Source organism: Rutidosis leptorrhynchoides, chromosome 2 (assembly GCF_046630445.1).
Source record: "Rutidosis leptorrhynchoides isolate AG116_Rl617_1_P2 chromosome 2, CSIRO_AGI_Rlap_v1, whole genome shotgun sequence".
NCBI classification, from domain to species: Eukaryota; Viridiplantae; Streptophyta; class Magnoliopsida; order Asterales; family Asteraceae; genus Rutidosis; species Rutidosis leptorrhynchoides.
The window spans coordinates 711697838-711722264 of record NC_092334.1 but is presented as its reverse complement, the minus strand read 5'-3'; the positions used below and the strand labels follow the sequence as shown (position 1 = coordinate 711722264).

Here is a 24427-nt window from a genome sequence, read left to right as displayed (position 1 = left end):
ATATCATTTGTTATAAATAATTATTAAACTTCAAATTTTTATTATGGTTACTAATAAATATTATTATTATTGATAATTATCATTAATAAAATTATTATTATCATATTTATAAATTATTATCATTATTATTATTTCTATTATCATTATAATTATTTGTTATTATTAGTATTATTATTATTATTATTTGTAATTATCATTATCAGTGTTATCATTATTATTAATATTATTATTATCAAAATTATTATTATTATAATTTAACATTTATTATTATTATGATTAATATGATTATCAATATCATTAACATAATTTATATTATTATTATTATTATTACTAGTATTATTGTTATTATCAATATTATAATTAGTAATAATATTATGATTACTAATATTAACATTAATATTATTCATTCATAAGTATTATTATAAAAATATCATTTATTATTAATGATATTATTATTATTAACATAATTATTAACAAATATCATTATTCTTATTATTTATATTATTGTTGTATTAAAAGTATTATTATTATTATTATTATTATTATTATTATTATTATTAATACAATTATTATTATTATTAATATAATTATTATTATAATTATTATTAATTTGTATATTAATTAATGACAAAGGCAGATACCTAATTTAGGTATATCACTAACTGCTTTTAATTTTTAATCTAATCGTGTTTTTTTTATCTCAGATTATATTTTAATTCTACTGGTTTTTATTTTTGTATCCATTATCAAACAAAAACTGCTTTTATTATTATTATTCTTAGATCGTGATCTGCTTTTTATATATTTATATTTTTTCTTCTCTTCGGTTCTTGTTTGGGAGGTGAATGACGACAATTCTCCACCATCAATATCAATAACAGCTAGTACCAGTTCCATTATTTAGTACCAGCTTCAATCTGATGAATCAAACAGAAATTTTTAAAGATAAAAAGTTCGACACCTCTGTATATGAACTCAAACTGCAACACCTCGAATTCGAAAATAATTTCAAAAAGTAATAATGCAGTTATGTTAGAAACTTTTCACTAAAACTATCTGCAAAAGATCATCCTCCAATTCTTTTTATCAAATCCAAATTTTGAAGTCAAACCTTAAATTCAAAAAGTCAACTATCGTGTTCATCGCAAAATTCGAATTCCATTTGATGTTTCAGGATCAATTGAGGATTCATAGAGTTTCTAGGAACGATTTACTACCACTTTCATGTTTAAATCGAGTCTAAAACAGTCCTCAAATCGAAAACGATGTTTGAGCTTTGATGTTCATCGCGACTGCTGCTGTCATTTTTTTTTATTTATCCCAAATCCCATAAAGTAGATCGTATCTATATCATTGAAATTCCTAAACCAAGATAAAAATCAATTCGTGTTATGGTTGAGTATTACCTCTGGTCGATTTTAAACGAAGAAGAATAATAGGAAACAGAAAGAGAAATGGGTTATATAGTTTTTCATTCGGGTTTAAATCAGAAAAGTAAAGAGAGATGGATGGTTAGAGGTGTTTACGGGTGAGCGAGAGGTCTCGGGTTCGAGCTTCGTCTTGGGCATTTTTTTTTAGAAAAACTTCTAAGGTAGTTTTCATCCTTATTATTATTATTATTATTATTATTATTATTATTATTATTATTATTATTATTATTATTATTATTATTATTATTATTATTATTATTATTATTATTATTATTACTATTTACTATTACTATTATTACAAAGTATTATAAATACTATTATTGAAAAAGTACTAGTTATCATTTATCATAATTATATTTACAAGTAAGATTATTATTATTATTATTATTATCATTATTAATAATACTAATACCATGATTATTATTATTATCTTTAATATAATTTATAATTTATATTATTAACATTATTATTATTATCACTAGTATTATCAATAAATATTATTAGTACTATTATTATCATTTTTAACATAAGTGTAATTATCATTATTAGTATTGTTATTATTAAAATTACTATCGTTATTATCATTTTTACAAAAATTATCATTTTTGCTATCATTAAAACTATATCATTATTATTATTAACATCTTTACTAGTATCATTATAAATACTATTATTATTATTATTACAAAATCGTAGAAATCTTTATTCATTAACATTATTAATAATATTTTATCAAATAAATACTTATATATATATATATATATATATATATATATATATATATATATATATATATATATATATATATATATATATATATACAGAAATATATAACAATTGAAATATATATATAAACTTATTCGATTAAGAGTATATGTGTTAATATATATACTTGATATAGGTTCGTGAATCCGAGATCAACTCTACACTTGATCAGTGCTGTCATACGCATATTTACTATAAACTATCGTATCGTATCGTGAGTTTTCATAGTTCCCTTTTTATATATATTTTTGGGCTGAGAATACATGCAATGTTTTATATATGTTTTACAAAATAGATATAAGTACTAAACTTAATTCTACGTGGGTTAGAATCACAAATATTCCCTTAGCTTGGTAACTTAATCTATTGGTCTATGTACCGTAGGCGCGAATCCCATTGATAGATCTATCGGGTTTGACAACCCCATCCGGGGTCAATGGATGTTTAGTACTTCGTGGGTATTATTCGCACTTGATTCGGTGCTCTATAGACATCAGGGGTGTTCATTATTATATTATTATCGTTAAGGCTGTTACCAGGTATCCATGGTTGTAGAATCTTTTTATTTCACTGCGGTGTAAGGATATTTATAGAAACTGAAATCTTGTGATCTATTACTATTATCAAAATCATTAATTATGACAAACCTATGAACTCACTCAACCTCGTGTTGACTTTTTAAGCATGTTTATTCTCATGTACTTTTTGCTTACGCTGTATAACTTTGTTGTTACATAGAAGTCAAGCCAAGCACTGGGACCAGAGTTAACATCGCCGTTAATGGATTTTGACGGGGTGTTACACAAACCTCAGTAGAAATCATCAAAAAATAACCTATGGTTAGTTAAGATGCAAAGGAATTTTAAAAATTGTTGCCCGCAACTGAAGTAAAAAAAATACATGTCAATAAATGTAAAATCGCATCAGCCTTAAAGATGTATATAAAAAATTAATTCACAAAGTCAGGGAAGCAACGATGGTTTTGATGATCAACCCATGTCTGATGTGCATAGAGGAACAACTGAACTAACATACCTCTAGAGTTAACGGATATCAAAGATATAGTCGCTGACCTGCTTTCAACTGTCACATTTGCAGTCGAGTATGCAGCTAATAAAACACATAAAAAAATTATAAATGTAACTAAACTTATCTCACAAAAATAAAACAAATGGAAAACCATACCAGCAATGGCAGATACAAGATCAAACGTTAGCGGGTTTGGATGCATTCATAATTAATAACTCCATTGTTTGGTTTGTTGCCAATATGAGTAAAAGTTGAAGATTCATAAACGTTGTTCTTTCATTTTTTCTTGGAACCATGTAATGACACTGAATAGTAAGCCTAATTCTTAAAAAAGCTTATAAAACAAACAGTCTCAAACCAAATTGAAAACGATGTACAAATCAGACAATAAAAACTAAACGTAGGAGAAAAAGATCGGGGTCAGTTACGTGTGTAAGTTCTATCTAGAGAACATAAAACACCATGGCTGCAACGTGTGGGTTACCTCGCCACAACATGGCTGCAACGCGTGGGTTACCTCGCCACGACATGGCTATAATGTAACAACCTCACATTGGACCTAGTGGTAATTGCCCTTGCGTGTTATTATATGTTATTTTAACAATTATATGTTTATAATTATTTAAATATATAGTTGAGACCAGTTCGTGACAAGAGTCACAGAACAGGTTTGTTTATTTAAATTGGACCTCGTTTGGACCACTTAATGAGGTGTTTTGTATTTCAGATAACTGATAAATACCCGTGTGTATCACGAAAGAGGTTTCCTCCAAATGAAGAAACCCCTTTTTCCTTATATGCATCTGCTTCTCATTTATTTCCTTTTTTGGAAATTATAGCACATACACACATACGCTCCCAAATCTCACAAACCCTAATCCCTAATCTTGTTCTTGATCTCGTTTTTAAGCTAGAAATCATTCCTTGTGATTTCAGTAACATCATAAGGTATTTAACAAGCGATTTCATGTTCTAATTCGAGTTAAAATCAATGAATTTATTAGTTTTTATGTCAAATTGGGTTTTGAATCAAAACTTGCATTTGAAGTGTTGTTTATGTCAAATTGATATTCGTAAACGTTTGTGTATGAGTTATATATGTTTTCTAAGTGATTTGTAGTGTCAAAACAGTGTAAAAACGAGATTTGGGGCTCAAATTGACGAAAACAGCAACATGGTGCTGATGAACAGCTCCCGTACAGTTGCAGGATGCTCCCGTACAGATATGGGGTGTATCCGGGCCATTTTGTTTGCTCCCGCACGGTTGGAGGTGCAACCGCACGGTTGCAGGTGCTCCCGCGCGGTTGTAGTCTGTCAGCTTTTGGAAACTTGTTTTGGTCGTAACTTTCAAACGGTAACTCCGTTTTTGATGAATAAACTACCGTTGGAAACGTAATGAGGTCTAATTTCCAATGGTGAAGTTTTTAAATACTGAATCAAACTTTAATTTAGGTCAAAATGATGGGATAGCGTGTATGTGATGACCCGAAAATTTCGACCAAATTTAAACTTAATCTTTATATGATTTCGACACGATAAGCAAAGTCTGTAATGTTGAGTCTCAAAAAGTTTTGGAACTATATTCATGTAATCAATTACCCTTTGACTATGCTCGACGATTCACAAACAATTATATGTAAAAATACTATTAATTATATTGTAGTAAATAATAAGAAGACGATTTAAAGAAGCAAATGACTAAAATATTAAAATGTATAAGTTACATTTCAAATAAGATAATTTATTAGCAAATAAGTCTAATTATTGATAAAGGTACTTATCGCGAACTGTAAAATACAAGATATTAAAGCGTACGGAAAGACGTTCGAGAAATCGGAACCGAGACATAAACCGGGCTTAAATGTACGAGACAACGGAGCTAAAATTACAAGTCAACTATGCACAAGAATATAATATAATAAATATATAATTATATAAAATATATATATATATTATATATAATTAATTAATTATGTCGACAAGCTAGTGAACAAAAATGTGTGAGCTGGAAATGCGCACCTTCGCGATCGCGGAGCTGTAAGGCACAAAAACTCCACGATCGCGGAGCTGTAAAAATCAGAATATGCCTATAAAAGGCACGAGCCTTCTGCCGAATTCAACACATCTTTTTCTGAATCCATTCTCAATCTATCCCAATATATTTATATTTATAATTATAATTTAAATTTTAATTTAAGTTTAATAATAATAAAGTATATACGAGGGTGTTTTAATTCGGGTTTCAAACCGTTTTAAACTAAGAAAATATTGGGTATTATTCGGGGTATTGTTCGTGAATCCAAGACCAACCATACAATCATCTACTATCTTTACGTCTACTTACTTTCCTACAATATTGAATCACAATATTGATACGTGAGCATTCATATCTTATCTTTTATATATTAATAGTGTATCCATGTCTAGTGCTCGAGTATATATGTTTATGCATGCTTGTATGCTTTAAATTTGTCGTTAGATAGTTTATGATGAATCACGAATTTGATACATATGCTACTGATATAAAGTATATGATATGCATGTCGTTAGAAAGCTATCGAAAAATTAATAACTTTTCATTTAGAAGTCGCATGATTTCGATGAATGGATTAAAAGATATGGTCAACTAAATTATGTTTGACATTAATTGAATTTGTGGTTGAATCTACAATTAATATTTAAACAACATATTTATATGATTAATAAATTGGATTTTTGGATACTACTAGTCGAGTAAATGAATTCTTATATAAGACACGTCTCGTTTTGTTAAACAATTGTCAAAGTTGACTTTTGAGATGACTTTTGTTAACTTTTGCATGTCGGTCTCGAGCATTAGGATTGTGATACACTATGACCTGACCCAGCTTGTTAGACATTTATTGACCAACATATATTCTTTAGGTTGAGATCTACGGTTACTTTGCATTCCGAGTTTCGGTCACATTTCGGTGAATAAATTTATGTGCTGCTAAGGTGAGTTTATAGATTCTCTTTTTAAATGCTTTAAATATTTTTGGGCTGAGAATACATGCACTTTATTTTATATGCAATGGATACAAGTATTTACATAATTAATTCTACACTGAGTTTGAACCGAAAATCCCTTAGCTTTGGTAACTAGTAGCTGCCGGTTATAAGAACTGGTGGGCGTGAATAGTTGTATATGGATCAATAGGGCTTGACATCCCCGTCCGTTCCAGGTATAGAGACCCTAGCCTGAACTATAAAGTGGACGTATGCTATTTGAGTTTAGTACACGTTAGTTTGCGTGTATTGTACATGTTGGTTGCATGTATGTTAAAACAGGGGTACTTATTATATATACGTTAAGTTTAGTTACCAGGGTGCTCAATCTTGTAGAATATTTTGATACATGTTTCTGGATGAAACAACTGAAATCTTGTGATCCACCTTTATATACAAATTAAGCGCAACATTAAAACTATGAACTCACCAACCTTTGTGTTGACACTTTTAAGCATGTTTATTCCCAGGTTCCTAGAAGTCTTCCGCTGCTTGCTTATATGTTATACAATCTATGTGCATGGAGTCATACATGCTTTATTCGAGAAAACGTTGCATTCACAAAATCATCACCATGTATCTTATTTTGACTTCATTATCAACGGATGTAGTATTGTAAACTATTATTTACGGTGATTGTCTATATGTAGAAATCATCAAACGTCAAAAACCTTGGAATTAGATATTCATTTATGGTGTGCCTTTTCAAAAGAATGCAATGTTTACAAAAGGTATCATGTAGAGGTCAGTACCTCACTGTGAAATCGATGAATGATGTATTCGTCCAAATGGATTCGAACGGGTCATCACAGTGTATGCCTCGTTCTACACGTGTGTGACAATTGCAATTGGATGGGGAACCATGTAAACTTGTCATATATGGATATATTAGGCTATATGATGTTGTTTAGAATATGAATTGAAGATATTATTGATTATATATGTGCTAACTTGGGATATGATATTCTCAGGTAATAAGGGAACGGAAAAGGCTCAGTAATATAAGACTTCTGAGTTCTTGTTGTTTATCAGGTGAGTGAGACTATCTTAACTGTTATATGTATGTAGTAGCGGGTTATGCTACTGTTGTCCTGCCATGTTATACCTGATGAGTTAGCATATGATGTTTATGCTTATGTGATGATTATGTGCACTTGGGTATTATCGGCTATGATGTCTAGTCGGTAATCAGATTTGGGTATAAAGCTGAGCATAAGGTCAACCTTACTGTCAGGTTGGGTTCAAGAGTTACTATTCGTGTAGTATAATTTGAACGACGCATCCCCTGCGTTTGGATTACTATGCGAGGGAAACAGTAACAGGAACTTTCGGTAAACTCTAGCCCGATCAACTAGTAGTTAATGGCCTGTACAAGCCGCCGAGCCTAGTGTTACCATTCTGGTTTACCTTGTTAATGTTATGCAATTATGCTTAGCTTGATGCTAGATATCTATGAGTGTTAGGATAATTCCATTCACTTAGCTTTATGCTAACCCCCCACATTTCCTCCCTTGCAGGTTAAGCTTTGCATGCTATAGTTTTGGTAGTGGTTGCTTTTGGGAAGTGTTTGATAAGCTTACTCTGATATCTGAATTTTGATACTATTAAGTTATGTTTTTGTAATAACGTAACACCTGGTTGTTATTACTTAAATATGTTTGTAAATATAATATATGTTTATGTTTTCGCTGTGATAAAAAAATGTACGGTGTTACATACAACCTGTAGGTTGCCCCGTCAAGATACAAAATGTGTCACGTGCTTATCATCACAGCCCTTACTTTGGTAAATAATCGTAAAAGGATAAGTCAAACCAAATGGAACATTAATTATAAAGGAGTAGTAGCAACAAACTATCTGATAAATTGAACCATAGTGACTGTCATCAGCAACTGTTACCAAAGTGACCAAAATACCTTCAAAATTTATGTAAAAGGACAAGATATTCCAAGGGAACAGTAACTCCACGGGGAGTAAGGCACTTTTACAATTAGTATATTGTGATAAAACTACTCTAAAAGGAACAGTAAGCATGAGCTGCCATGGCTTCTACATTCGTTGCATAATCAAGATACAAACCCATTTATTACGATTGCATTTTCTAGATCCCACACGTTCAAAATAATAGCCCATTCACGTGGCGCTATTGATATTTTCAGTCATTTAAAAAGGGATAGTTATAGTTATGGTTAGAGGTTCCAAGAAATAAGTTTCCCAACATATCCTTGCAACACATATACTAGATCACCATGGCTCCAGCTCGTAGGCTGCCATGCCAAGATGTGATCCGATTATTTTGCAACAAATATTTGCGGTTAACATAAAGTCAAAAAGGTTTGACGACAAACACCGTTGATGAACATGGAACTGCTTATTAACCATTGCCAATGTTAGGCAACATGGACAAAAACCATCGCCGATAACATCTGATAGTTTAAACCAATGAATCGCCAAAAAGGTTGGCATAGGAGAAAACGAAAGGGGTTTAAAAACCTCTAGCTACCACCGAGTATATAAATGTGAGTATGAGATGGGACACAAAATGGCGAAAATACCATCGCAAATTATGTGAAAAGACAAATCACTCCAAACGGAACAGTAACTCAATATGGAGTACGACAATCTAACAATTAGTATATTGAGATAAAGATAAACATTTGGGCTCAGACATGTAAAAGTTAAGCAATTAATAACGAGTTGCCATGGCTGCAACTTTCGTTGCCTCACCAAGTTACAAATCCATTTATTACGATTGCATTATCTAGGTCCCCCATGTTGAAAATCATAGCCCATTCAGGTGGTTCATGTAACGACCGGGAAAATTCCGACTTATTTTTAAGTCAAATCTATAAATGATTTAATATTTTTGACACGATAAGCAAAGTCTGTTAGGTTGAGTCTCAAAAATTTTGAACTGTTTCATATATTCATATGACTTTCGACCGATTTCGACGATTCACGAACAGATAATTTTAAATAGATTTGTGTGTATTTAAATATATATGTATATATAAATATAATAATTTGGAAATATAACTTTAAATATTATATGTCGTTGTTATTAAATTAATTATGTAAAATAAAATAAAAATATGATATTATGATAATTATTATTTAAAACATATCTATATATAAATAAAGTATATTAAATATATATTTTGTAATTTCGAATCCATTTAGTAAACGACGGTAACACTCAATTGCCATTCGTTGGATGTTAAACAAGTTAAATACGAACTTATGTGATTTTAAAAATAAACGGTGATCCGAAAATGAGTGATATAAATTATAGGCTTATTAGAAATGTATTTAGGAGCTATTTATTAAATTTTAACACTTTTTATATTTTTACCTGGGATCGAGCGCGGACAGATGATTTAATTTTTATTTAATAATTTTAAATAATTAATGACCGTTTTTACACACTAAAAGACCGAAATAAATAATTATATTTAATGTAAAAAAATTTGGGATTTTTCCGAAGACTTTTATCCGCCACTGATTAACAATGGAGTACGATTTAACAGTCCGTGTAAAACTGTCGGCACAACTAAACAAAAACATCCAGCTGCTAAACTGTATAATTGTTGAATTTTAGATTAATATTGTGCTTTACCATTGGACACAGTTTAAATGATTAATTCAATTGGAAATCACTGTGTTTGTTTGATCACCTTTACATTGATTTATATATACATTCGGGCACATGCACTGAACTATCTATCGCCACTTTCATTTAAACACCCACTTGCTTCTTCCTCTTTGATCACACTTGTTCTACTTCTTCTATTTCATTTCCGTTTATGGCCAAGGGTCATCTCAAACCACCAACAAAAACTATTGTTATACTATCATTGTTGCTGCTGTAACGAGTAGAAACCATCACCCTTGTAGTCACCATCGAGCACCACTACAAACCCATATTACTACCATCACCTTCAAAGCCTCTTCAACAACTTCCACCACCAAACTAGCCACACCACAGTGACTCCACCACATACCGCCATCACAACCTTTCACCACCCTTTTGATGAACAACCATCCTTCACCACCTCACCACCATCAAGTAACAAGATCTTGAACCACCACCACCATTCATAAACCACCACTCGACCATGAACGCTATCATTGTTATTCTTCTGTTTCGGTTACAAACCAAACCACCACTTTAATCACAAACACCCACATCATTACACCCTTGTCACCACCCTCCTACATCATCGAAAACACCAAACAGTCACCATCACCGGTTCCTGTCTAACTCGATAAACCATCATGAAAGCCATAGTAAAATACTCATGTTACCTTCTTCTATCTGTTTCTGTCAACCGCCCAACAACACCGCAAGCCACCATGTGGTCATTATCTTTCTACTACTGTTTTAAAATGAAGAAGAAGGAGAATAATGAAGAAGATGATAAACCGAAGCTTGGCTTTATTTATTTATTTTTTTCTTTCTTCGCTGCTACGTTTGAACCCACTCACCATTCAACTAAACTTGTTTATGTTATGAGACCATAAACGATGATAATGATACATGATTATGAAAGTGAAGATAATGATACTGTTGTTAGGTTCCTGCTACTATTACTATTCCATTTTCTGTTTTAAATCGAACACATAATTATGCTATTTATTTTCATGTCGTAAACACCCCATCAAAACCCATTTATCGATAACAACCTCTGCTGTACGTTTTCGGTTTCTGTTGTGATGATACAATGATGAGTGATGATGCAGACGAGCATTATTGATGAACCAAAGACCCATGAACAATCGTGAATTTTTTTATGTGTTCTGCAACTCGTGTTTCTGTTCTGAGCCACCATCGAAAACCCACAGATACTAATAATTAATATTGGGCCAATTAATATGTGTTGGATCAGGCTGTGTTTTTGGACTCTTGAGGCAACTTGGACCGTATTATTTTTATTGGACTTTCTAAATGGGCCACGACTTGAAAGCCCATCATTCAGTTTTTCTAGTTCCTGCTCGACAAGACAAACACACACACCATTTAAGGTTGAAGAAAATGAAAAAAGGGAACAGATAGATATAGGTTATATATTTAATTCGGGGTATTAAAACAGAAAAAGAGAGACAGAGGAATGGTTTGGGTGCGTGTTAGGGGAATAAGAGGTCTCGGGTTCGAGCCTGGGCTGAGACAGTTTATTTTTTTTGGGAGCTTTTTGAGGTAGAATTCTATTATATTATTATTATTATTATTATTATTATTATTATTATTATTATTATTATTATTATTATTATTATTATATTTATTATTATTATTATTATTATTATTATTATTATTATTATTATTATTATTATTATTATTCTTATCATTATTATTTTTATTATTATTATCATAAGTAAGTATTAGTATTATTATTAGTAGTATTATTATCATTATCGTTATTAAGATAATTATTATTATTATTATTATTATTATTATTATTATTATTATTATTATTATTATTATTAGTAAAATCATTATTTTAATAGTTATTATTATTAGTATTCATTATTACTAAAATTATCATTTTCAGTAAAGTTATCATTATTATTATTATTATTATTATTATTATCATTATTAAAAGTATTATTAAAATTATCATTTTTTTATCATTATTATTAAAAGTATCATTTTTATAAAAATTATCATTATTATTATTATTACTATTATTATTATAAAATAAACCAATTTTTTTATTTATTATTATTATCAATATTATTTTATCAAATAACTGTTAGTTATATAAAACCATATTTACTACAGATAACATAACTATATTAATATTTTTATAATAAATATTAATAAATGTAATTAATTAAGTTATTAATGAAACACATAATTAAAATAACAATTAAACCACTAATAATACATAAATTTGTTCGATTACAATTATGTGTGTTAATATATATATAAATGATATAGGTTCGTGAATTCGAGGCCAACCCAGCTTTGTTCAGTTCCGTCGTATGCATATTTTACTACAAATATCGTATCGTGAGTTTCATTTGCACCCTTTTTAAATGCTTTTGCAATATATATTTTTGGGCTGAGAATACATGCGCTTTTATAAATGTTTGACGAAATAGACACAAGTACTTAAAAACATTCTACGACTGAGTTATGATTACACCGGATATCACCCCTTTAGTCTGGTAACTTAAAAATTAGTGAACGCCACTAATTGACGCGAATCCTAAAGATAGATCTATGGGCATTGACACGCCCAGTCAGAGAATTTGAACTGCTTTAGTACTTCGAGGTATTTAGTATACAACCGCCATCTTTAAAAGGAATGACCTGTTTCTAAGGTGTAAACAACCGTCATTTTTAAAAGAGATGGCCTGTTTGTATGCTGGGGGATATTCTATATGCATCTTGTTAAGGTCGGTTACCAGGTGTTTATATTTCGTATGAATGATTTTATACACATGTTATGTGTATTATTTTTGTACACGAGATATGTGTGCGGTTTAAATATTTGAAATCTTGTGGTCTATTAAAAATTATTGAAATCATTGTTTATGATAAACCTATGAACTCAACAACCTTTTGGTTAACACTTTTAAGCATGTTTATTCTCAGGTATTAAAGAAATCTTCCGCTGTGTATTTGCTCATTTTAAAGATATTACTTGGAGTCGTTCATGGCATATTTCAAAAGACGTTGCATTCAAGTCGTCGAGTTCAAAAAGACTGTTATTAAGTACATGGCAGATTAGTCATTCATATTATTGAAAAACATATATCATTTGGTTATTTTGAAATGAGTTGTCTTTTAAAATGAATGCAATGTTTGTAAGACGTATCATATAGAGGTCAGTACATCGCAATGGAACCAACTAATGTGAATCGTTTATAATCGGTATGAACGGGTCCTTTCAGTTCAATTGATGTCTCCTGTCTTTTAAAAAGTGATAGTCATTGAGGCGAGTTTCGAAAAATAAGCTTCCCAAGAAATCCTTGCAATACATGCCCTGTAATCCGATTATTTTTTATTGTAAGGCTCAGATGTCTGAAAGGTTTCGCGACAAACACCATGTTGCCAACATAAAATATAATAATCTTTAATAACACTGATATGACAATAGTATGCAAACGGGAGATGTTTACAGGTCGAACAACAACAATATGTATTGCAATCGAATCCTTCCTCTGTATATACCAAAAATAAATGATTATAAAATTGCAACAACAAAAATGGCTGTTTTACGAATTAGGGAAAAAAAAATTCGCTGAACTATTTTTCATTAATAAACATCAACAATCAAATAATTAGAACCCTAAATCATGTTTTCCATATGTCTACATCGAATAATTATGAAAACGTAACCCTAAAAAACGTCAAATAGCAAATAGAGAGTTACCGTCATCAACAACGATGAATGGAAGTAACCTTGATAGAAATCCGACGGTATAACCATCAATGGTAAGAAACCATCATAGAAGCAAAGGCGAGTGGCCAAAATCTCGAAAATACACCCACAACAACCGTTAATGAACATGGAACCACTTATTAACCATCGGCAACGTTAGGCAACGGGGACAAAATCCGTCGCCGATAGCATGTGCTACAAACGAATCGGCAGAATCACGGGCATGTGAGGAAACGAAAAGGGGTTTAAAAAACCCTAGCTACTACAGAGTATGTAAGTGTGAGGATAAGATGGGAGACCAAATGACCAAAGTATCCTCAAAATTTATGTGAAAGAACAAGTTACTCCAAATGGAACAGTAACTCCACAAGGAATAAGGCGTTTTACAAATAGTATATTGAGTAAAAAAAAAAAAAAATGATTATAAGTCTTTTTCACATTTTTTATTTTTATTTTAGAAAGGAAGTGTTATGCCAAGCTGTTTATGTTAAGAAAACTAAAAGTACGCTTCTTAGTTCTTCCCTAAAAGTTTCACTACTCTCTTTTTGTGAATATTCTCCCCTGCATCATCATTTTAGATTAAAAATTAAAATTAAATACTCCATCAAAATTAAAGTTGAGCATAGATTATACTCCTACTTAGATTCATTGATTCATGTAAAGATCCATCACTTCCAACAAACTTTAAATCATTTGATTTGATGGAATCACCGGAGATTGAACGAATCCCTATCGAAAAAGCTCAACAGATCATCCTCCGGTGGGACTCCACCGTCTCTGAAGAAGCCAGAACTCGTATGATCTTTGAAACCGATCGTCGTGAAGTCGATCAATACTTACAAGCTGTTGATGAAATTCAACGGTCAACGACCTTATCATCCCATGACCAGTCAAACAAAGTCAACACCACCATCCAGATTGCTATGGCTCGTTTAGAAGACGAATTTCGTAATATCCTTATTACACACGCTACTCCAATCGAAACCGAGTCACTCACTGAGTCAACTCACTCCACTTCCAGAACTACTAGCTCCTTATCAGATTTTCCAGATTCCGATACCGATTTCAGCTCTCGAGGTGGAGGAGATGACGATTCTGTTCATCAACTCGCCAATTTATCATTTTCTGAACGAGGGGAAACCAGTAGTAGTATTCATCCAATCGCGAGTTACAGATCCATGAGTAGTATTCGCGAGATCGATCTGATTTCGATTGATCGTATATGCGATCTCCGGTCAATCGCGGAACGTATGATTTCCGCCGGATACTTTCGCGAGTGTGTTCAGGTGTACGGCGGTGTACGGAAGTCTGCCGTGGACGCGACCTTTAAAAAACTAGGCGTTGAGAAACTAAGCATCGGTGATATTCAACGGCTGGAATGGGAAGCGTTGAACGCTAAGATCGGAAAGTGGATTCGCGCGGCGAAGATTTGTGTTAGAGTTTTATTCGCTAGCGAAAAGAGGCTTTGCGAGCAGATATTTGAAGATTTAGGAACAACGGCGGCGGTTGATGATGCTTGTTTTATGGAAACGGTTAAAGGACCGGCGATCCAGCTGTTTAATTTCGCTGAAGCGATTAGCATTAGCCGGAGATCACCGGAGAAGCTGTTTAAAATTTTGGATTTACACGACGCTGTTTTGGATTTGTTACCTGATATCGACGGCGTGTTCTATTTCAAATCAGCTGAATCTATAAGGGTTCAGGCGAGTGAGATACTATCTAGATTAGCTGAAGCTGCCAGAGGTATGCTGTCTGAATTTGAAAACGCTGTTCTTCGTGAGCCGTCTAGGGTTCCAGTTCCTGGGGGAACAATTCATCCGTTAACAAGGTATGTGATGAATTACATTAGCTTGATTTCAGACTATAAACAAACTTTAGGTAAATTGATAGTATCAAGACCTGCAACTGGTTCTCGGTATTCAGAGGATTTAACTACTCCGGATATGGATTTTAGTGATCATGAAGGCCAATCACCATTAGCTCTTCATTTGATTTGGATAATTGTGATATTACAATTCAATTTAGAAGGGAAATCTAAACATTATAAGGATAATGCTTTGGCTCAATTGTTTATTATGAATAATGTTCATTACATTGTTCAAAAGATAAAAGGATCACCGGAGTTGAGGGAGATGATCGGTGATGGTTATTTAAAAAAGCTTACAGGGAAAATTACGCAGGCTGCAACGAGATACCAAAGGGCAACGTGGGTTGGTGTTTTGTATTGTTTGAGAGATGAAGGGATACACATGACCGGAAGTTTTTCGTCTGGTATTTCAAAAAGTGTATTGAGAGAACGGTTTAAATCGTTTAATGGCATGTTTGAGGAAGTACACAGACAACAGGCTTTATGGTTAATACCTGATACGCAGCTTCGTGAGGAGTTACAGATATCTATATCAGAGAAGTTAATCCCAGCTTACCGATCATTTCTTGGGAGATTCCGGACTCATATAGAGAACGGGAGACATCCTGAAAACTATATAAAGTACTCGGTTGAAGATCTTGAGGCTGCAGTCTTGGATTTCTTTGAAGGGAATGCAGTTAATCAGCATTCGAGAAGAAGGTCACAGTGAAATGCAAAATGGGGTATTGTATTGTAATGTATGGTAGGACACACTATTATTCTTTGATTTTTTGGTGTTGGGTGTTTCATTGATTGGTTCCGGTTATTATCGTCAGGCTCCGATCAAGTGAATTGGCTAAAGGATAGAGGGAAAGCCAAACTTTTGATAAAATCTCTTCTGTAAGCATTGTTGTTTGTGTTTCTTTCACTAGTTTTCAGATATTTGTTTCATATGCTTGTATCGAAATTTGTTATGCATGATCTATTCATCTCGTGTTTCATGAAATTGGAGGCATATTATCTTCTTGAACCAGTTCATTATTAATTTATGTGATGATCGGTTCTTAGAGGAGTTCTGCATGAGGATATGGTGTTTGGTATAAAAATAATCAGAAGCACCTATAAAGCATAAATCTTGATGTTTATTTTGGTAAAATGACACTTTCTTTGTTCATATGAAAGTTAAAATCTTGTTAATGCTCTGGATTTAGTGAGGATTACAGAAACCCATGATTATGCCTTATTATGTGCTACTCTCTTCAACATATTTGAGGCTTTGGTTTTGATTTTGAGCTCAATTTTCATAGCATGATCAAAGCTAAAAATTGATATAAAGTTGGGGTATGAAATTTTTTTTTTTTTTTTTTTTTTTTTTTTTTTTTGTCACATGTGATAGCCGAAACCCTACTATTTAATGCCGATTGCTTCTATAATGCAATTTGGAACTGATAGACAAAGATGACTGAATGAATGGGACATGTAGCTTTTCATTGTGTGTCACAGTAAAGTATATGCTAATTACAACACAGTATGTTGATTTATTCATAATACAATATGCAATTGGGACATTATACACAAATATGATTTAGAATGAACCACTTGCAGATAATGTATAAAAATGCTTTTTGTTGTTGTTGTTGTTTTCCAGGGGCCCAATTGTTTTCACCTAAATGTTGATAAATCAAATCATAAATATTAGAGAAAAAGATGAAGAATGAGGATGGCTGATCCAAATTGACCATTGACTCATTGAGTCTTGGTTTAACATGTACTCAGCATGCAAGCAAACAAAAGCACAACCCATGACTTACTTTTGCATCTTCCTTATCTTACCTTCCTTGTTATCATTGTGATGCATGTGAGAAAGTTTGACTAAACCCAACCCCCTTCTGACTGACTCTGCTCCTAGATGGACGCCATCGAATCTGTGGAAAAAAACTAGTCAAACAAACAAATATGCTCCTCAAATTTGCCTAATAATCATGGTTATTTTTCTTGTATTTCTAATTATGTCTTTGTTTGAAGACCTAATAATGAAAAGTATTTAAATGGGTAATGATATATTCATCATCTTTTTTTATTCATCCACCATAACTGTGTATTAACAGGCACGATACAATATGTTAATGCATATTCTATACTAGTGGATGTATCAAAAAAGATGGTGGATATCTATATCTATCCAAGTTATTGTAGATTATTATTGATTTTGTAACATCACATCACATGACATGCTTTGGTTTGCTTCCTTCGAAAGGTCTGTTTTACGTGGTGCAAAATCCTAACTTGTTTCACTTCACATTATCACTTGTTGCATAATGGACTAATTTTTTAATTCATCGTTCAAATTATCAAAGAATCTTTAAAAGCCATGTATGTTTATCCTACTAACCTTCTTCATTGCTAACATAACTAGCTGTAAATTACCAACATCAAATTACCATGCTTACCACAGGTTTTCCAAACAAAGCAATGATGCTAAATTGATCTCCACATTCACAATCATTTAAAAAAAAAAAAAAAAAACTCAACTTTCCCCTCTTTCTTCTCACTACACCACTTTTACAATTGCTATATTGAAGCATTCGTATACATAAAAAATAGGGCAAATTGCCCAGAAAGGTAATATAAATGGCACTTTTTTTCGATAAAGGGTATATCTGTATTTTTTTTGCCCACAAAGGAGCTTAATTTCAATTTAGTGCGTAAAAGGGTGTCTGATTGAAAAATAGTGTCAATTGAGGTAATATTTGACACGTGGCATTATATTATATTATTTTTTGCTTAGGTGTATATTCCATGTCATTATTTAAAAATAAATTTTTTTTGTAGCCTATTTGTAAATTACATCTCATCTCATTAACAAGAAAATCATTTACAAAACAGATTGCAAGTTCACGATTTGTGCCAACTAGAACCGATTTGTTCACAAACAGATTACAAGTTATCAAGTTCATCTTCTTAACCGCCAACTAGAACCGATTTGTGCATTCATCGACTGGTGTTTATCAACACGTTCTGAGATTAAATTCGTGGTTAGTAACATCAAACAAGTACTCGAAATCAATCAGAATTCACTAACAAGTTCAGATTTATAACAAATCAAATCGAGTTCTTTGCTAACCGAAAAGTCAAACGACCTAGGTCTCCGGATCATTTCAGATTTATTCAACAAAATGTGGAAATGTAGAGTCGTTCACTATCATCTAGTGAATGTTTCTGCAAAGTTTGAGATCCCAAATCGCTAAATTGAGTTCGAACTTTACAGTCAAAGTTTGTGTTAAAAAGTCAACTGAAGTGTCATAGATCAAATTGAAGTGATGTAGTAATCCACAGATGATATGAACTGATTTTCAGCATTCCAATGATGATTTAAAGCTACTTTGTTTCAGAAATTAAATCTGAAACGATACAAATTGCAAGTTCGAATTTTAAGTTCATGTTAAAGCTCCATTAATGAACAGCTTCGAAGATTTCAATGTTGAGACTCAATCATGTGGAGATGCGTACAGTGCAAACATGTTATCAGTATTTCGATTTGAAAGAGTTCCATGGAATTTACAAATAGGCTACACAAATATTTTTAAATAATGACATGGAATATACACGTAAGCAAAAAATAATATAGTATAATGCTACGTGTAAGATATTACCTCAATTGACACTATTTTCAATCAGACACCTTTTTACGCAGTAAATTAAAATTAAACTTCTTTTTGGGCAAAGAAAAAATTGATATACCCTTTATCGAAAAAAGTGGCATTTATGTTACCTTGATGGGCAATTTGCCCTAAAAAATACAACAGCTATTTTTAATGGAAGTTTGGATCCAATATCATTTTTGGAACCCCTTTATCATAAAAGGAAAGAGGTTGTTGGTGATAGCAGATTAGATCCGTTGTGTGCTGTACCAAATGGACACTTGTGACCTTCTATTTTGAGAGATGATGAAGTTTGACTTCTGATCCTAAAAGTCAAGTTACCCAAAATGGTAACTTGTCTTGTTTGCTGTATTCTAACATTCCCCCTCAAGTTGAATAGTGGGGTTTTCAATATTCAACTTGCCAAGAACTTCGCTGAAGAGTCTTCCATTGACAGAGTTGGTGAGGATGCTAGCTGATCTTCTGCTCTGATTGATGGAAGAGAAATAAGTTCACCATCTAACTTTTCTCTGATAAAATGTCGATCGATTTCAACATGTTTAGTTCGGTCATGTTGAAAAGGATTTTCTGAGATGGCAATGGCTGCTTCGTTGTCGCATAAGATTTGAATAGCTCTTTTTGGAGGGAATACAATTTCTATCAAAAGTTTTTGAATCCATAATGTTTCTACTATTCCATTTGCTATTCCTCTAAATTCTGATTCAACAATTGATAGAGAAACGACTTTTTGTTTCTTGCTTCTCCATGTGACTAAGTTTCCTCCGACAATTGCAAAGAAACCTAATGTAGATCTTCTATCCCCTTTTTCTCCAGCTCAACTTGCGTCTGCATAAATTTGTGTTTCAAGATGTCCATTATTCTTGAATACAACTCCATGACCCTCAATTTTCTTTAGATATCTAATGATCCTCATTACAGCTTCCATGTGATGAACTTGTGTAAATGCATGAATTGACTCACGACTCCAACTGCATGTGCTATATCTGGTCGGGTGTGGGCAAGATAAATAAGTTTTCCTACTATCCTTTGGTATTGCCCTTTATCAAGAATATATTTCTTTTGGCAAATAAATATTCCCTGTTGGGATCTTAATACTTCAATCCCCAAGAAGTATTCAAGTCTGCCTATATCTTTCATTTCAAATTCTTTGAATAACTTTATTTTTAAGTTAGAAATTTCTTCTTTATCATTTTCCGTTATTATCATATCATCGACATAAATGATTAAACATGTGATTAACTTTTCCTTTCGTTTAAAAAATAGTGTATGATCTGAGTTATTTTGTTTGAAATCATATTTTTTCATAAACAATGTGAATCTCCCAAACCAAGCCCGTGAAGATTGTTTTAGCCCATATAAAGATTTTGTAAGTCGGAAAACTTCCCTATCATTGAAGTTTTACGTAAATCCTGGTGTGCTTCCATATAAACTTCTTCTTTTAATTCACCATGGAGAAACGCGTTCTTCACATCGAATTGGTGAAGTGGTCATTCTTCATTTGCAGCGATAGAGAAGTGAATTCCGAGAGAAGGTCTCGGAATAATCTATCCCATATGTTTGAGTATATCCCTTGGCTACTAAACGAGCTTTATATCTTTCAATGGTGCCATCTGGTTTGTGTTTTATTGTAAACACCCATCGACATCCTACAGGTGTTTTTCCTTGAGGAATAAAACACTTTTCCCATGTGTTACTTTTCTTAAGTGCTTCTATCTCTTCTTCCATAGCCTTTTTCCATTTTTTAGATTTCATTGCTTGATCAACAGTAGTCGGAATTTCCTCAGAGTATAAGGCAGAGTTGAATTTTTGTGCTTCATTTGATAGGTTTCCTTGTACCATGTTGGCAATAGGATACGTTGACCTTTGAGCTTCTCTTTCCGGAGTGTACCTTTTTGGTGGTACACCTCTGTTGATTCTTTGTGGTAAGGTATATCTTCCTGTGGTTTCTGCGGGAGTTGAAGTGTTGTCACATGGTGCATCGGAAGTTGAATCGTTTTGTTCCTCTTGAATTAGATGTTCATTATTTGAGGAGATTTCGGTAGGTTCTGAAATGTCCCGTTCATATTGATTATAAACGTTCCTTATTAATTGATTTCGTTGCGAGGTTTTGACCTCTATATGAGGCGTTTTTCAAAGACTGCATTCGTTTTTAAAACAAACCATAACCTTTATTTTATCGACAAGGTTAAAAGGACACCACCTAGATTATCAGAAATGATAATCTAAAAATATCACACTTACACACTACCAATACATATTGGTTTACAATATTAATATGTTACAACAAAGTAAATCTCGAATGCAGTTTTAAACAATATTATACAAGCATGCTGACACCAAGTCTTGTCCATATATTAGCATGCAACAGCGGAAGCTCTTAATAATCACGTGAGAATAAACATGCTTTAAACGTCAACAAAAATGTTGGTGAGTTATAGGTTTAACCTATATATTATCAAATTAATATAATAGACCACAACAACACAACAACAACAAAACTCAATACCACATGAGTGGTGTATGGGGGAGGTGAGATGTAGACAATCATTCTCCTATCCGAGAATAAAGACAAGTCATTTCTCCACCCAGAGTGAAACACTCTCAAGAGTAGAGAAAGTCATCCATCTCTTTATTCGACGGATAAAGAGATTGCTTCCGAGAGGACCTCTGACCTTTAAGTAGGAAAAAGTTTAAAAAAAAAATACTAAAATAAAAATAATAATAGACGCCATGAAAATGGTATAATCAAATTTCCATGGGTTTGAAATCCTGCCTGAAATTTAATTTAGGCTCTAAGAGTCAGTCAAGTCGCCAATAAATCGACGATTGATGTCAACTCAATAGAGCCACTAAATTAAATAATCCTACAAGATTTCATTTATTCAATAATCCTACACTCGTAAGTGTATAAAAATCATTCTATGATGAACACCTGGTAACCGACATTAACATAATGCATATAGAATATTCCCCGCATACTCGCAAGTATGTCATAAATTGGCAATCGCAATCACCATATAAATCGAAGTATTAAAGCATTCCAAATTCCAGAATAGGGTTTGTTAGGCCCATAGATCTATCTTTAGAATTCGCGTCAATTAGGGGTCATTTCCCTAATTCTTAGGCTACCAGACTTGAAGGGGCAATATTCGGTTTAATAATCCAACCATAGAATGTAGTTTCGCGTACTTGTGTCTATTTTATAAAACATTTAGAAAGCTGCATGTATTCTCATCCCAAAAATATTAGATTTTAAAAGTGGGACTATAACTCACTTTCACATATTTTTACTTCGCCGGGAAGTAAGACTTGACCACTGGTCGATTCACGAACCTATAACAAATATGTACATATATATAAAAGTATGTTCAAAATATAATTACGACATTTTTAATACGTTTTAATGTTTTAAGTTTATTAAGTCAGCTGTCCTCGTTAGTAACCTACAACTAGTTGTCCACACCTAGATGTACAGAAATAAATTGATATATAATATCTTGAATCAATCCACGACCCAGTGTATACACGTCTCAGGCTAGATCACAACTCAAAGTATATATATTTTTGGAATCAACCTCAACCCTGTATAGCTAACTCAATCATTACTGCATATAGAGTGTCTATGGTTGTTTCAAATAATATATGTACATGGGTCGATATGATATGTCAAAACATTTGCATACGTGTCTATGGTATCCCAAGATTACATAATATATTAGAATACATGTATAATACAATATAAGTTACCTAGGATATGATTTGTATAGATTTGTTACAAATTTCACGTAGCTACAACAAGCAAAATTATCCAATCTTGTTTTACTCATAACTTCTTCGTTTTAAATTCGTTTTGAGTGATTCAAGTTGCTATGGTTTCATATTGAACTTAAGTTTATGAATCTAAACATAAAAAGTATAATTTTATAGTCGAAAATACAGTTTACAAGTCATTTTTGTAAAGGTAGTCATTTCAGTCGAAAGAACGACGTCTAGATGACCATTTTGGAAAACATACTTCCACTTTGAGTTTAACCATGATTTTTAGATATAGTTTCATGTTCATAAGAAAAATCATTTTCCCAGAAGAACAACTTTTAAATCAAAGTTTATCATAGTTTTTAATTAACTAACCCAAAACATCCCGCGGTGTTACTACGACGACGTATATCCGGTTTTACGGTGTTTTTCGTATTTTCAGGTTTTAAATCACTAAATTAGCACATCATATAGATATAGAATATGTGTTTAGTTGATTTTAAAAGCAAAGTTAGAAGGATTAACTTTTGTTTGCGAACAAGTTTAGAATTAACTAAACTATGTTCTACTGATTACAAATTTAAACCTTCGAATAAGGTAGTTTTATAAATATATGAATCGAATGATGTTATGAACATCATTACTACCTCAGGTTTTGTGGATAAACCTACTGGAAATAAGAAAAATAGATCTAGCTTTAAAGAATCCTTGGATGGCTTGAAAGTTCTTGAAGCAAAATCATGACACGAAAACAAGTTCAAGTAAGATTTCCACTCGAAATAAGATTGTTATAGTTATAGAAATTGAATCAAAGTATGAATATGAGTATTAACTTGTATTAGAAAGATATCTTACTGTAATAAGAAAGATTTCTTGAGGTTGGATGATCACTCAAAGTGGATTTGCAAGATTGGAATTAAGCTAGCAAACTTGGAAGTATTGTTGGTGTGTTCTTGAGTAGTTGTTTTATAACTTGGTTTATGTATGGATTTATGAACTAGATTGAGCTAGATTTTGATGAAGATGATGAAGAACACTTAGAAAAATGGAAGAACACTTGAGAGAGAGTAGTTTGATGCATGTAAGTTGCAAAATGAAAGTGTATATGTGTGTGTTCATTCACGTGAAAATGGAGTCACCATATAGGTTCCATAAGTTTGTAATTTTGTGTAATCATTCATGCTAGTTGCCAAATGATGGTTCTCACATGGTTAGGTGACTCACATGGGCTGCTAAGAGCTGATAATTGGAGTGTATATACTAATAGTAAATACATTTAAAAGCTGGGTATTGTACGAGTATGAATACGGGTGCATACGAGTAGAATTGTTGATAAAAATGAATGAGGATGTAATTGTAAGCATTTTTTTTTAAGTAGAAGTACTTTGATAAGTGTCTTGAAGTCTTTCAAAAGTGTATGAATACATATTAAAACACTACATGTATATACATTTTAACTGAGTCGTTAAGTCATCGTTAGTCGTTACATGAAAACGTTGTTTTGAAACCTTTAAGTTAACGATCTTG

At 32.2% G+C, this 24427-nt stretch overlaps 1 protein-coding gene across 1 annotated transcript; it reads left to right on the top strand.

The window, feature by feature from the left end:
• Positions 1-14167: 14167 nt before the first annotated feature.
• LOC139894210 (exocyst complex component EXO70A1-like) lies at positions 14168-16638 on the top strand. Its single transcript, XM_071877423.1, has one exon. The coding sequence runs from the start codon at positions 14338-14340 to the stop codon at positions 16210-16212; it is 1875 nt and encodes a 624-aa protein (XP_071733524.1). The 5' UTR covers positions 14168-14337; the 3' UTR covers positions 16213-16638.
• Positions 16639-24427: the final 7789 nt, after the last annotated feature.

Excerpts from the sequence above, each read along its gene's own strand:
- LOC139894210 (XM_071877423.1), top strand. The coding sequence starts at position 14,338 with ATGGAATCACCGGAGATTGAACGAATCCCTATCGAAAAAGCTCAACAG.